This window comes from Gnatocerus cornutus, unplaced genomic scaffold (genome assembly GCF_029298725.1).
Source record: "Gnatocerus cornutus isolate USDA-ARS CGAHR unplaced genomic scaffold, icGnaCorn1.1 ctg00000023.1, whole genome shotgun sequence".
Classification (NCBI taxonomy): domain Eukaryota; kingdom Metazoa; phylum Arthropoda; class Insecta; order Coleoptera; family Tenebrionidae; genus Gnatocerus; species Gnatocerus cornutus.
In genome coordinates, this window is record NW_028275375.1 from 5,462,487 (window position 1) to 5,473,454 (window position 10,968).

The 10,968-nt window shown below is 38.1% G+C and overlaps 4 protein-coding genes across 6 annotated transcripts; 2 read left to right on the top strand and 2 right to left on the bottom strand.

Annotated features, from left to right (window-relative positions):
* The first annotated feature begins 330 nt into the window (after positions 1 to 330).
* Positions 331 to 1,518, top strand: LOC148166565 (ATPase ASNA1 homolog). Its single transcript, XM_088048648.1, has 2 exons — positions 331 to 551; positions 599 to 1,518. The coding sequence occupies exons 1-2, from the start codon at positions 442 to 444 to the stop codon at positions 1,476 to 1,478; spliced, it is 990 nt and encodes a 329-aa protein (XP_087904774.1). The 5' UTR covers positions 331 to 441; the 3' UTR covers positions 1,479 to 1,518.
* Positions 1,489 to 4,106, bottom strand: LOC148166566 (actin-related protein 10-like). 2 transcript variants are annotated; one of them, XR_015771005.1, is made up of 6 exons: positions 3,974 to 4,106; positions 3,685 to 3,925; positions 3,443 to 3,639; positions 3,318 to 3,394; positions 1,924 to 2,564; positions 1,489 to 1,579 (listed from the first exon to the last, which is right to left on the bottom strand). XR_015771005.1 is itself a non-coding variant. In XM_088048647.1 (5 exons), the coding sequence occupies exons 1-5, from the start codon at positions 4,060 to 4,062 to the stop codon at positions 2,032 to 2,034; spliced, it is 1,137 nt and encodes a 378-aa protein (XP_087904773.1). In that variant the 5' UTR covers positions 4,063 to 4,106; the 3' UTR covers positions 1,489 to 2,031. The 2 variants fall into 2 exon arrangements, 1 of the variants encoding a protein (XP_087904773.1); XM_088048647.1 differs by having other exon boundaries at positions 1,489 to 2,564.
* On the top strand, positions 4,101 to 8,881 carry LOC148166567 (autophagy protein 12-like). 2 transcript variants are annotated; one of them, XM_088048650.1, is made up of 4 exons: positions 4,101 to 4,311; positions 4,358 to 4,562; positions 8,311 to 8,446; positions 8,493 to 8,582. In XM_088048650.1, exons 1-3 carry the CDS (start codon positions 4,186 to 4,188, stop codon positions 8,400 to 8,402), a joined length of 423 nt encoding a protein of 140 aa, XP_087904776.1. In that variant the 5' UTR covers positions 4,101 to 4,185; the 3' UTR covers positions 8,403 to 8,446; positions 8,493 to 8,582. The 2 variants fall into 2 exon arrangements, with proteins under 2 accessions (XP_087904776.1, XP_087904775.1); XM_088048649.1 differs by lacking the exon at positions 4,101 to 4,311 and adding an exon at positions 8,675 to 8,881 and having other exon boundaries at positions 4,364 to 4,562; positions 8,493 to 8,629.
* LOC148166568 (rab proteins geranylgeranyltransferase component A 2-like) lies at positions 8,805 to 10,957 on the bottom strand. The gene is made up of 6 exons (XM_088048646.1): positions 10,674 to 10,957; positions 10,562 to 10,628; positions 10,329 to 10,514; positions 9,727 to 10,278; positions 9,355 to 9,683; positions 8,805 to 9,308 (listed from the first exon to the last, which is right to left on the bottom strand). The coding sequence occupies exons 1-6, from the start codon at positions 10,720 to 10,722 to the stop codon at positions 8,881 to 8,883; spliced, it is 1,611 nt and encodes a 536-aa protein (XP_087904772.1). The 5' UTR covers positions 10,723 to 10,957; the 3' UTR covers positions 8,805 to 8,880.
* Between the last annotated feature and the right edge of the window lie 11 nt (positions 10,958 to 10,968).

The following is a 10,968-nucleotide window of genomic DNA, read 5'->3' on the forward strand; positions in this document are numbered from 1 at the left end:
TAAGCCCAGTTACTGACAACCCTGTCAACCCATTTCGCGTAGGAATTTAGTGTTTTTAGTGTATTTTGTAGCATAATTTGCTGCCAACCTATATGTCAACTATCAATATCCCAATCTCTTACCGTATATACTATTTTTGATTTTCAGGTTTTAAACCACAGCTAGAACAGTTTATTTGTCAGTTAAAAAGTGGAAGCCCACATTTGTAATGAGCGGCAAATTTCTTTGACATTTCATAGCCACCCTTGATGCTAGAAACATTTATAAACACCTTGTATTAAAATGGACCGGCACGGTTTGTTGATCCTCCAGAGTGGGAGGTTGCATAATTTACAGGCGGTAGTGCTCGCACTCCATAACAACGACTCATGCTAACATAACCTCAACTGTCAAACTTGACAAACCGATGTGAGGTTAATTCACAACTTTGTGAGCCCCAAAATGACGGAATTCGAGCCTCTTGAGCCCTCCTTAAAAAACGTGATCGACCAGCAAACTTTAAAATGGATTTTCGTGGGCGGAAAGGGCGGTGTCGGGAAAACAACTTGCAGGTAATCACCCCGACATATTTTTCCCCTTTTCATGAAATTTCTTCCAGTTGTAGCCTCGCAGTGCAACTTTCCAAAGTGCGCGAGTCAGTTCTCATCATATCAACTGACCCCGCTCACAACATCTCCGATGCTTTTGACCAGAAATTCACAAAAGTGCCAACTATAGTAAAGGGCTTCAGCAACCTCTACGCTATGGAAATCGACCCGAACGTGGGCTTCAACGAGCTTCCAGATGAGTACTTCGACGGAGAGCCCGAAGCCATGAGAATGAGTAAAGGGATAATCCAGGAAATCATCGGGGCGTTCCCAGGGATAGACGAAGCTATGAGTTACGCAGAGGTCATGAAACTAATCAAGAGCATGAATTTCTCAACTGTGGTCTTCGACACCGCTCCCACAGGACACACTTTACGACTCCTATCATTCCCGCAAGTCGTCGAAAAGGGACTTGGGAAACTCCTGAGATTAAAATTGAAGATTTCTCCGTTAGTTTCACAGATCAGCGGGCTTCTGGGGATCCAGGAGTTCAACGCGGACACTCTCTCCTCAAAAATGGAGGAGATGTTGTCCGTCATCAAACAAGTCAACGAGCAGTTCAAGAATCCCGATCAGACCACGTTCGTCTGTGTTTGCATCGCGGAGTTCTTGTCGCTCTACGAAACCGAGCGACTTGTCCAAGAACTTACGAAATGCAAGATCGACACTCATAACATAATCGTGAATCAGTTGCTTTTCAAAAAAAACGACGAAAATCCATGTAAGATGTGCGTCGCAAGATTCAAAATCCAAGAGAAATATCTCGATCAGATCAACGACTTGTATGAAGACTTCCACGTTACCAAACTCCCGCTTCTGGAGAAAGAAGTTCGAGGGGCCGACAACGTCAAGACATTCTCCGAGTATCTCATTCATCCCTACACTTTATAATGAAAACTGGTTTCTGTAATAAATATCTTTATCTATAAAAGTGTATTAGTAGACATACAATGATACTCATATTCCAACAAGTGGAAATATGACTCACGTATCTTGTACAAGGTGTTTATATATGATTTTAGCATCAAGGGTGGCTATGAAACGTCAAAGAAATTTGCCGCTCATTACAAATGTGGGTTTCCCTTTGTCAACTGACATTTGCAGTTAACCTCAAACATGAAGCAAAGTAAGTTTTGAGAAATAAACTGTTCCAGTTGTGGTTGAAAACCTAAAAATCCAAAACTTGGACACAAAACCGTAACTAAAACGTCATTGAAGTAAGTAACATTATAAATAATTTTCAAGATAGTTATATTCACTATGAAAACAAAGCGGCAAAATAGTGTACGACAGAAATTCCAAAGCCACGCATGATGCTAGAAACATTTATAAACACCTTGTATTACACGATTACGTGGTGCGTTACCATGGTTACCATGTTTATCTCATGGTTACCATGGTTACATAATGTGAAAATTAACATTTCTCGTTAAACAAAATAACTTCACAGCGTCCGGAAGTTGTCCCTCATATTGGGCCAATCCGGCAGACAATTCTCCTTAAAATACCCCTCTCTATTCACCCCCTTCAACCCCAACATTTCCGTGGAGCCATAAATCGCGCCCCCGAGCCACGCGGTGTAATTCTCCTTACTCGGGGGCGAATGGAACTTGAACGCGGGAATCTTCAACTTATTGTATCTTTCGCATTTGAGTTGTTTGTTCAGTTCTTCTTTGAGTCGCGCCTTGAATCCGGGGATCATGACGCCGCCGCCCATCAGAAGGATGTTCTCGGCTAGGTTGTTCCGCAGGTGGATGTCGACTTTCATTATTGCGTCTAGAATCATGGTGGAGATGCACAGGTGGTCGTTGTCTTCTTCGTAGAGGAGTTCGAAAACTTTTTCGCGGGTTTTCCCGGAGATTGTGAGGACGTCGGAACCACCGAGCGGGTATTTGACTTCGGGGGCGAAAGCGATTTCGGGTTTGGGGGAGGAGAGGTCTTCGGCGCGTTTTTGGGTGGTGACGAAGCAGCAGCGCACTGGAAAAATTGTTTTTTAAATGGCAGCATTGAGTGTCAATCAATGATCGACGTTTTGTAATTCCAGTTGTCACTTTTGTCACAATTGTTTTTCAATGTTGTCAAATTAAAAAAGAAGGTCACGGTTGCTTTTGCTTATTTTGAATGATGTCATGTTAAAAATACAAGGTGTTTATAAATGTTTCTAGCATCAAGGGTGGCTATGAAATGTCAAAGAAATTTGCCGCTCATTACAAATGTGGGCTTCCACTTTTTAACTGAATTTAGTGTTTTTAGTGTATTTTGTAGCATAATTTGTTACCAACCTATATGTCAACTGTCGAAATCTCCCAATCTCTTACCGTATATACTATATTTACATCAATGACGTTTCAGTTACAGTTTTGTGTCCAAGTTTTTGATTTTCAGGTTTTAAACCACAACTAGAACAGTTTACTTCTCAAAACTTACTTTGCTCCATGTTTGAGGTTAACTGCAAATGTCAGTTGAAAAGTCGAAACCCACATTTGTAATGAGCGGCGAATTTCGTTGACATTTCATAGCCCCCCTTGATGCTAGATGCTATCGTGTGTCTCTTCAGCATCAATAATGTATTGAGATCTAATTGAAATTAAATCAAATGACAAATGTCAAACTACTGTCAAATTTTTTCTCGACTTACGTAAATTTTGTCAAAGCCCACCCTAAATAAAATTTTTGTGGATCACACGTTATAATAGCTTTATAAATTAGAACCACCATATTTCATCTCACCTTTAATATCCTCAATCACAGACTCAGGTAAGTTGCCAATCCCCGTATTCTCAGAACTCAGCAAACTCCTCAAATTCCTGAAAAACTCCCTAAGAAAAATTCCACATCTGCCTGTTTAAACTTACTCATGAACTGCCTGTGCCCCTAATGGAAGAGCTTGCCAAGCATGGATCACAGGCATCCCATGACAAATCGGAATAGCAACCGCTTCAAAGTATCCTACATCAAGCACCAACGCAGTTTCAGCCCCCAAAGTAGATAAACTCACCAAATGTGAAGGTAAAATCATCAAATTTGAGATTTCATAATGGACAAACAAGACCTACAAATTAAATTAAAAAATCTGGGGATTATAGTTGTGCCGCACCTTCGCCAAAGTCTCTCTGAACAACGTGGGGCACAATAAAGACTCCACAATAACGAGTGACTTCTCTTTGGGACTGAGGAGGGCATATTTAAAAAAGAGGATGTGGAGGAAGTCAACCAACAAGTCGTACAAATCTGACTCATTTTTATATTCTGCGATTCTTCGAATTTCGTCGGTTTTCTTACAGCGGACTTCTGAGCGGATGATACAGCGTGGAGCGTATTCCCCACTGAATCCAAACCTAGAAAAAAGTCTTAATACTGGGTTTTGAAAGAGAGTTAAAACTTACTTGGTGAAAGCACTCCCAATGTCTAAGACAACGGTTAATTTGTCGCTGAGGGCTTCGTAAATCGGCATTTTTTTCGAAAAAATTGACATCTGTCAAAAATGACGTTCCGTTGTTTCTATGGATTGACAGTCAGTGGTGCCATTATCTAGGGGACACATTAAAATCACCACGTCAACTGTCAAATCAGACGACATAACCTTAACAAACAAGATATGGCAAATGCCTACGAAGCGTACTTAAAACGCGTTAATGCCACAAAAAACGTGTCCGAGCGCCCCCCTGGAACATACCGAGAAAAGTTGAATTACCTCAAACAATTGATACGAGAATATGTCCATGTAAGTTGACTCTTCCAAAAATGTCTCCTCCAGCTCTATTTCGTAGGAAAACGCCGCTCTGGTTGACGAACTCGAAGAAGTACAAACCGAAATCATCATCAGACAGGAAGAACGAAAGTTTTTGTTAAGAAAACTCTGCGAATATGAGCCGCAAGTGGCTGCAGAGGTGCAGAACGTCGCAAAAGCGGAATTCTCGCAGTCATCTGTCGAGACAAAAAAGGGAAAGAAGCGGGCAAACGCCGAATCTTCTGGTAAGGTATAGATATAAGTGACGGCAACTCTTGGACGACATTGTAATCCAGGTCAAAAATTAAACTGTTGAACTATGAATAAGACGTGTCCACCCCTAAAATCGCCTTTAATTTTAAAGTTAAAATTTTGAAAATTTCGATACGCTCATAGTTGACAAAGCTCTAGAAACTGACGCAAAAATTTGTTTTTTATCACAGTTCCTTCGCAGAAGGAGTATGAAGTATGAAAAACCAATTTTTAGGTCAAAAACTGACAAGGTATAATTAACCCCAATCCACGAACTTTCTACACCACTGGCAAAAAACGCACCTGGAATAGTTTGTTTCCTAAGCAAGCAGCAACTTGAGTTTCTTAACTTTTAAAATCAGTGAAATTTATTGAAATTTTTGTGTAATTTTAACTCGAAAACAACAACACTTTTACTAAAACTTTTTTCTCTTAATAGGCTCAAATTGTGTCAAGGCATTACTACACGCTTTTTGTAGATGCATTTCAAAAACACTCTGTATAGGACACTGGGCGGTAATGGGTTAATACAGATTGCGAATTCAAAACCAACATTATTAAGGATTAATACTATTTTCAGGAATTTTAGAAATTTTATTTTTTATATTATCTAAAACGTCAAAAGTACCATTGTTGATCATAAAAAACTGAGACAAGCAACATTTTGTTATTGTAAATCAGGGTACAGAACAGTCATTCAAAATGCCTTCCAAAAGAAACGATTACTCAACGACTAAGAGACGAGTTGCTCAAGAATTAGGTGTTGCCACAAATACTGTTCTCTTGGCTAAAAGAAAAATTAGGGACTTTGGAACAATTTATGAAAATTTGTTATTTGCAACTTTGTATGTTTTCAATTACAAAATTTTAGAGGAAAAGTGGGGTTTTAAAACATTTAGGATTGTATAGTTTTCAAATTCTGTGAATTCTGTGCATTAAAAATTATAGAGCAAAACAGACTAATTTTAGAAATTTTCATTTTTAAGCGAAACATTTTTTTTTATTTAATTTATACAGGGTGTTAGGTAACGTTACGGCCATAGACTAATGGGTAATTAAGGAAGGCAAACTGTCTCGGAATCCGCAATTAATTTTATTTTTTTCGTTTTAGTTAAAAAGTTACAAGGCTTTAAAGTTGACCAATAGAATGGCTTCAAATAACTTTTCAATTTTACAAAAATCCAAGTAACTTTCGGACCAAACGAAAAGACCAAAGCGAAAATTCATGATTAAAACTATACCAAATTTCTCATACCGATATCTCGCTTATTTTTTAAAGTAAACTTGAGTTATTACACATCAGTGTACGCAAAATTTTACGCAGATTCCAAATCTGGGATTTAAATTCAGATCCGACAACAAATAACTGAGTTATGGCCGATCAAAGTTTCGGATAGTTGATTTTCATTTTTTCTCATTTTTCCCAATTTTCAAAGTTAAATATCTCGGAAGCTATTAGAGATATTGAGATGCGGTTTGCGCCATCGTTTTTTTCGGCTCATTTTACGTTAGAAAAAGTGCTTAAAAGCCCAAAATTCGATAGTCGATTTTTCGCGAAAAAAAATTGCGACTCAAACGATGAAAATTTTTCATTTTTTTTAATTTTTGGCCATAACTTGCAAACTATTTGTTCTATAGATCTCAAATTTGGCCAGTAGATAGATTTTGAGCTCCTCTTTCGACTGATATATAATTCAATGCTATTAAACGTCATTTTCATTTTGAAAACATTGATTGAAAATCACCCTAAAATGATGTTTTCAAAACAGTTTTTGGCCAATACCTCATTTATTTATTAAGCAAACTCAACAAACTTGTGTCTCATTTTACGCAGAATTTCACGCTGAATCCAAAAATATGATAAATTTTTAACATTTGTCAATAAATAACCGAGTTATGGAAGTTTGAAATTTTGGGTTGTCGCCAGAGGGTCAAATTTTCGAAGGTTCGAAACAATTCATGCTCGATATCTCGGAAACTATTCCAGATATTGGAATGCGGTTTGCGGCATCGTTTTTCTCGCGATTTTTTACATAAGAAATCGTTTTTAGATTTTCCAAAAGTCGAAATTTGCAAATTTTCGCAAAAATTCATGACTAAAACTATGGCCAAACTTCTCATATGGATATCTCGCTTGTTTTTTAGAGTAAACTTGAGTTATTATACATCAGTGAACGCAGAATTTTACGCAGATTCCAAATCTGGGATTTAAATTCAGATCCGACAACAAATAACTGAGTTATGGCCGATCACAGTTTCGGATAGTTGATTTTCATTTTTTCTCATTTTTCCCAATTTTCAAAGTTAAATATCTCGGAAACTATTAGAGATATTGAGATGCGGTTTGCGCCATCGTTTTTCTCGGCTCATTTTACGTTAGAAAAAGTGCTTAAAAGCCCAAAATTCGATAGTCGATTTTTCGCGAAAAAAAATTGCGACTCAAACGATGAAAATTCTTCAATTTTTTTATTTTTGACCATAACTCGTAAACCGTTTGCTTGATCGATCTCAAATTGGGCCAGTAGATAGATTTCGAGCTCCTCTTTCGAATGATATATAATACAAAGGTATTAAACGTCGTTTTTAAATTAAAAATAGTGATTGAAAATCACCCCAAAATGACCACTTCCAAACAGTTTTTGGTCAATGCTTATTGGTAAACTCAATAAATTTGGACTCATTTTACGCAGAATTTCACGCTGAATCCAAATCTGGAATTTAAATTCAGATCCGACAACAAATAACTGAGTTATGGCCGTTTGAATTTTTGGGTTGTCGCCAGATGGCCAAATTTTTGAAGGTTCCAAACAATTCATGCTCGATATCTCGAAAACTATTCCAGATATTGGAATGCGGTTTGCGGCATCGTTTTTCTCGCGATTTTTTACATAAGAAATAGTTTTTAGATTTTCCAATAGTCGAAATTTGCAGTTTTTTGCAAAAATTCATGACTAAAACTATGGCCAAACTTCTCATATCGATATCTCGCTTACTTTTTAGAGTAAACTTGAGTTATTATACATCAGAGTACGCAGAATTTTACGCAGATTCCAAATCTGGGATTTAAATTCAGATCCGACAACAAATAACTGAGTTATGGCCGATCAAAGTTTCGGATAGTTGATTTTCATTTTTTCTCATTTTTCCCAATTTTCAAAGTTAAATATCTCGGAAACTATTAGAGATATTGAGATGCGGTTTGCGCCATCGTTTTTCTCGGCTCATTTTACGTTAGAAAAAGTGCTTAAAAGCCCAAAATTCGATAGTCGATTTTTCACGAAAAAAAATTGCGACTCAAACGATGAAAATTTTTCATTTTTTTTAATTTCTGGCCATAACTTGCAAACTATTTGTCCTATAGATCTCAAATTTGGCCAGTAGATAGATTTTGAGCTCCTCTTTCGACTGATGTATAATTCAATGCTATTAAACGTCATTTTCATTTTGAAAACATTGATTGAAAAACACCCTAAAATGATGTTTTCAAAACAGTTTTTGGCCTATACCTCGTTTATTTATTAAGCAAACTCAACAAATTTGGGTCTCATTTTACGCAGAATTTCACGTTGAATCCAAAAATATGATAATTTTTTACAAACAACTTTTGTAAACAACTTTAACCTGTACAAAAATAATCTTGTGTATATGTAAAACGAGAACAGTTTTGCCGGACGAGGGCGCCACCGGCGTTTATGCGCGCTCCCAATTGTATATTATTGTTGATTTGTTGATCTTTCCCAGTGTGTGAAAATGAGCGACGCCCCTTCAGACGCCAAAGGGGCGGAAGACTCATTGCAATCTCTCCAGTCGATGAATATAAACGACCCCGGTGAAGCCTCGAACGGACAAGATAGTAACAAAAGTGACAAACAGAAAAGTAGGGTTAGATTTGTGATGTTTTGTTGTAACAAGGGCGTTTTCAGTTGATATTTTACTCAAACCGACGGGAAATGCGCCGATTATGAAGAAAAAAAAGTGGACAGTCGACGGGGACAAACCCATTTCCTGGATTGCCGAGTTTATGAAGCGCTACATGAAACTGGAGCCTCAGGAAAAATTAGTGAGTTTGTGAATTTGTCTCAACGGTAAATAAATCGATTTTTAGTTTTTGTACGTGAATCAGACGTTCGCCCCCTCGCCTGATCAAATCATGAAGAATTTGTATGACTGCTACTCAACTGAAGGGAAGTTGGTTTTACATTACTGCAAGACTCCAGCTTGGGGATAAATGACTATTTTTCGTGATACAATTAGTTTAATTTTAATTTAAGTTTTATATAATTTAAGCATAAATATATAAATTTCATTTATTTATTCTTCTTTAAGTTCACTAGGGTGGTTATCACTTTCAGGCTTTGGATCTGCTTCAGTTTCGCTCGTTTCAGCTGTGAGGACAACTTCGTCCTCGTGATGCTCTTCATCTCCTTCAATGATAATATCTTCAGGATCAGGCGCTCGCGGGAGAAACTCCGTGTCTGGATAAACCTCGGAAAAAATCTCTTTGGCTTTTTTAACAGCGTCATCATAGTCTAGATCTAGATCCGGTCCTGGACACAAAACCACGTTGCTCATAGTCCCAGTTTTGAGCTCCAGATCGTTAGAATCAGGAACTGAAAAGTAGCAAGACCATAAAATCCGCGGCTTTTGATCCTCTTCAGTCTTGCTAAATAAATTCTCGATACAATGCTTGAAATCGTCCTCAGGAAGACTCACTTGCCTCGAAATCAAATGGACAACGACTAAAACAAACAATTAAAAACTAATTAACGCGTGCGGAGCTCTTACAGAAGTCTTTAGGGCAAGTTCCTGTTAAAGTTCCGAGTTCGATGATGGTACAAGAGTTTTTACCATTCTCTGGAGGATAAATCAATAAAGTTAGATGTTCTTTCTCGCTGCGCATTATGGATTTGTCCGTAATGAAAACAGCTCTCGCGATATAAGAGTTTGGGGTAGTTTTGATGAAATCCGCGGGTGCTTTTTCCGCCCCCATCACCAACAACGGGGCGTTGATTCGTTGCTTTCCACAAACCAACCCTTTAAACTCTTCGTTCTTGAAAATTAGGCCATTCAGAGGTTGATTCAGAGCGTAAATTCCCCCAAACACGGCGCTCAAACTAACACAAGTTTAAAAAGGAAAGTTTCGTTCAGTTTACTCACCGACAAAACGCCTGAGTTATCTCCCCGCTGCCGTACATAGAAAACAGAAACGGCGTCTTCCCGAATCTCCCCAAACTATCTAAGAATCTCTTGGTATTCTGGACTCCTTGCGGGCACAGAGTGTGGTCCGTACTCATGGAAATTGCGTACAAAACGTAATGGATTAGATTAGGAGTCAGTTTTTTGTCAGTCAGGAACGCCCGGAACGTTTTATTGTCATAAGAAAGATACTCCTGATCGCCGCTGTCCAACGCCATAAAAAGTTTCATCAACATGCGTTTTTCGATGACTGTGACTTTGTTGTTCGCGAAGACGTCTGAACGGGAACATGGGACAGTTTCCAGGCGCCCGTTCAGCCAAGTTAGGACTCTACTAACACTGCGGTACTCTGAATATCGAGCGATATTTGAAGAAATTAGGAGCTCAACGAAATCGCCTCTTGCAAATTGGAGTTTGGGGATTAAATCAATGTTGAATTTTCTCGAGTCTTTCAGGAGCGATTCTTGGGTTAGTTGAGGGACTTCTTCAGACTCTTGTTCTTTGGTTTCATCTCTAAAAGTCGTAGAATTGCAGGATATAGGACCAGTTATGTAACAACTCACTTTGGAATGTGCCATTCTGTCTTAAAGTTCTTTAAATCAAAAAAGTCATTGCCTAAAGGGAATGTCTTCTCGTTTTCTTGAATCAACTCTGGATTGGGGGCTGCTGAGGAATGACTGACGGCGGAGTTGAGCCTCTGAATGGCGTCTAGATTGAAAGAGGCCCACAACCCCCCATAGTAATTGTTGCTGCAAGTTCACACTATTATTTGGGGCAATTTTGAGAGACTCCATACCTGTCAATGTGCAAAACTCTCTTTCCAATTCTGCTTGCAGCTGCTGATACTATTGACTCCACAACACCTTGAAGACACTTTAAAGAGTTGTATTAACTAAGGGAGTACTTACCTGTTCCTACAATAATTATATCAAATTCAGTGGGTAATTCATAATCCATCACTAAAAAATTCGGAAAAAACTTCGGTGTTAAAACATGACAATTTCAGTACAAATGTACAAAGGAAAAGAAGACTTGTGCGCAGTTTTTGTACAATAAATAAGTAAAAATGCGTTGTTAAGAATAATAAAGAGTTAACTTGAGACAAGCTCGTAAATAATAGACGTCAAACTGACAAGTGTCACGGTGATATGTGTCAAATTTGACATATTTACATTGGTTGCCAACGTTACGAGACGAATTATC

Excerpts from the sequence above, each read along its gene's own strand:
- LOC148166568 (XM_088048646.1), bottom strand. The coding sequence starts at position 10,722 with ATGGATTATGAATTACCCACTGAATTTGATATAATTATTGTAGGAACA. Across the intron at positions 10,515-10,561 it reads AGAGTTTTGCACATTGACAG|CAACAATTACTATGGGGGGT; the intron begins GTATGGAGTCTC and ends GTGAACTTGCAG. Across the intron at positions 9,684-9,726 it reads ATAACTCAGGCGTTTTGTCG|TTTGAGCGCCGTGTTTGGGG; the intron begins GTGAGTAAACTG and ends AACTTGTGTTAG.
- LOC148166566 (XM_088048647.1), bottom strand. The coding sequence starts at position 4,062 with ATGTCAATTTTTTCGAAAAAAATGCCGATTTACGAAGCCCTCAGCGAC. Across the intron at positions 3,926-3,973 it reads ATTGGGAGTGCTTTCACCAA|GTTTGGATTCAGTGGGGAAT; the intron begins GTAAGTTTTAAC and ends ACTTTTTTCTAG. Across the intron at positions 2,565-3,317 it reads TGTGATTGAGGATATTAAAG|TGCGCTGCTGCTTCGTCACC; the intron begins GTGAGATGAAAT and ends CAATTTTTCCAG.
- LOC148166567 (XM_088048649.1), top strand. The coding sequence starts at position 4,455 with ATGAGCCGCAAGTGGCTGCAGAGGTGCAGAACGTCGCAAAAGCGGAAT. Across the intron at positions 4,563-8,310 it reads GGCAAACGCCGAATCTTCTG|TGTGTGAAAATGAGCGACGC; the intron begins GTAAGGTATAGA and ends GATCTTTCCCAG. Across the intron at positions 8,630-8,674 it reads TGGAGCCTCAGGAAAAATTA|TTTTTGTACGTGAATCAGAC; the intron begins GTGAGTTTGTGA and ends ATCGATTTTTAG.
- LOC148166565 (XM_088048648.1), top strand. The coding sequence starts at position 442 with ATGACGGAATTCGAGCCTCTTGAGCCCTCCTTAAAAAACGTGATCGAC. Across the intron at positions 552-598 it reads GTCGGGAAAACAACTTGCAG|TTGTAGCCTCGCAGTGCAAC; the intron begins GTAATCACCCCG and ends AATTTCTTCCAG.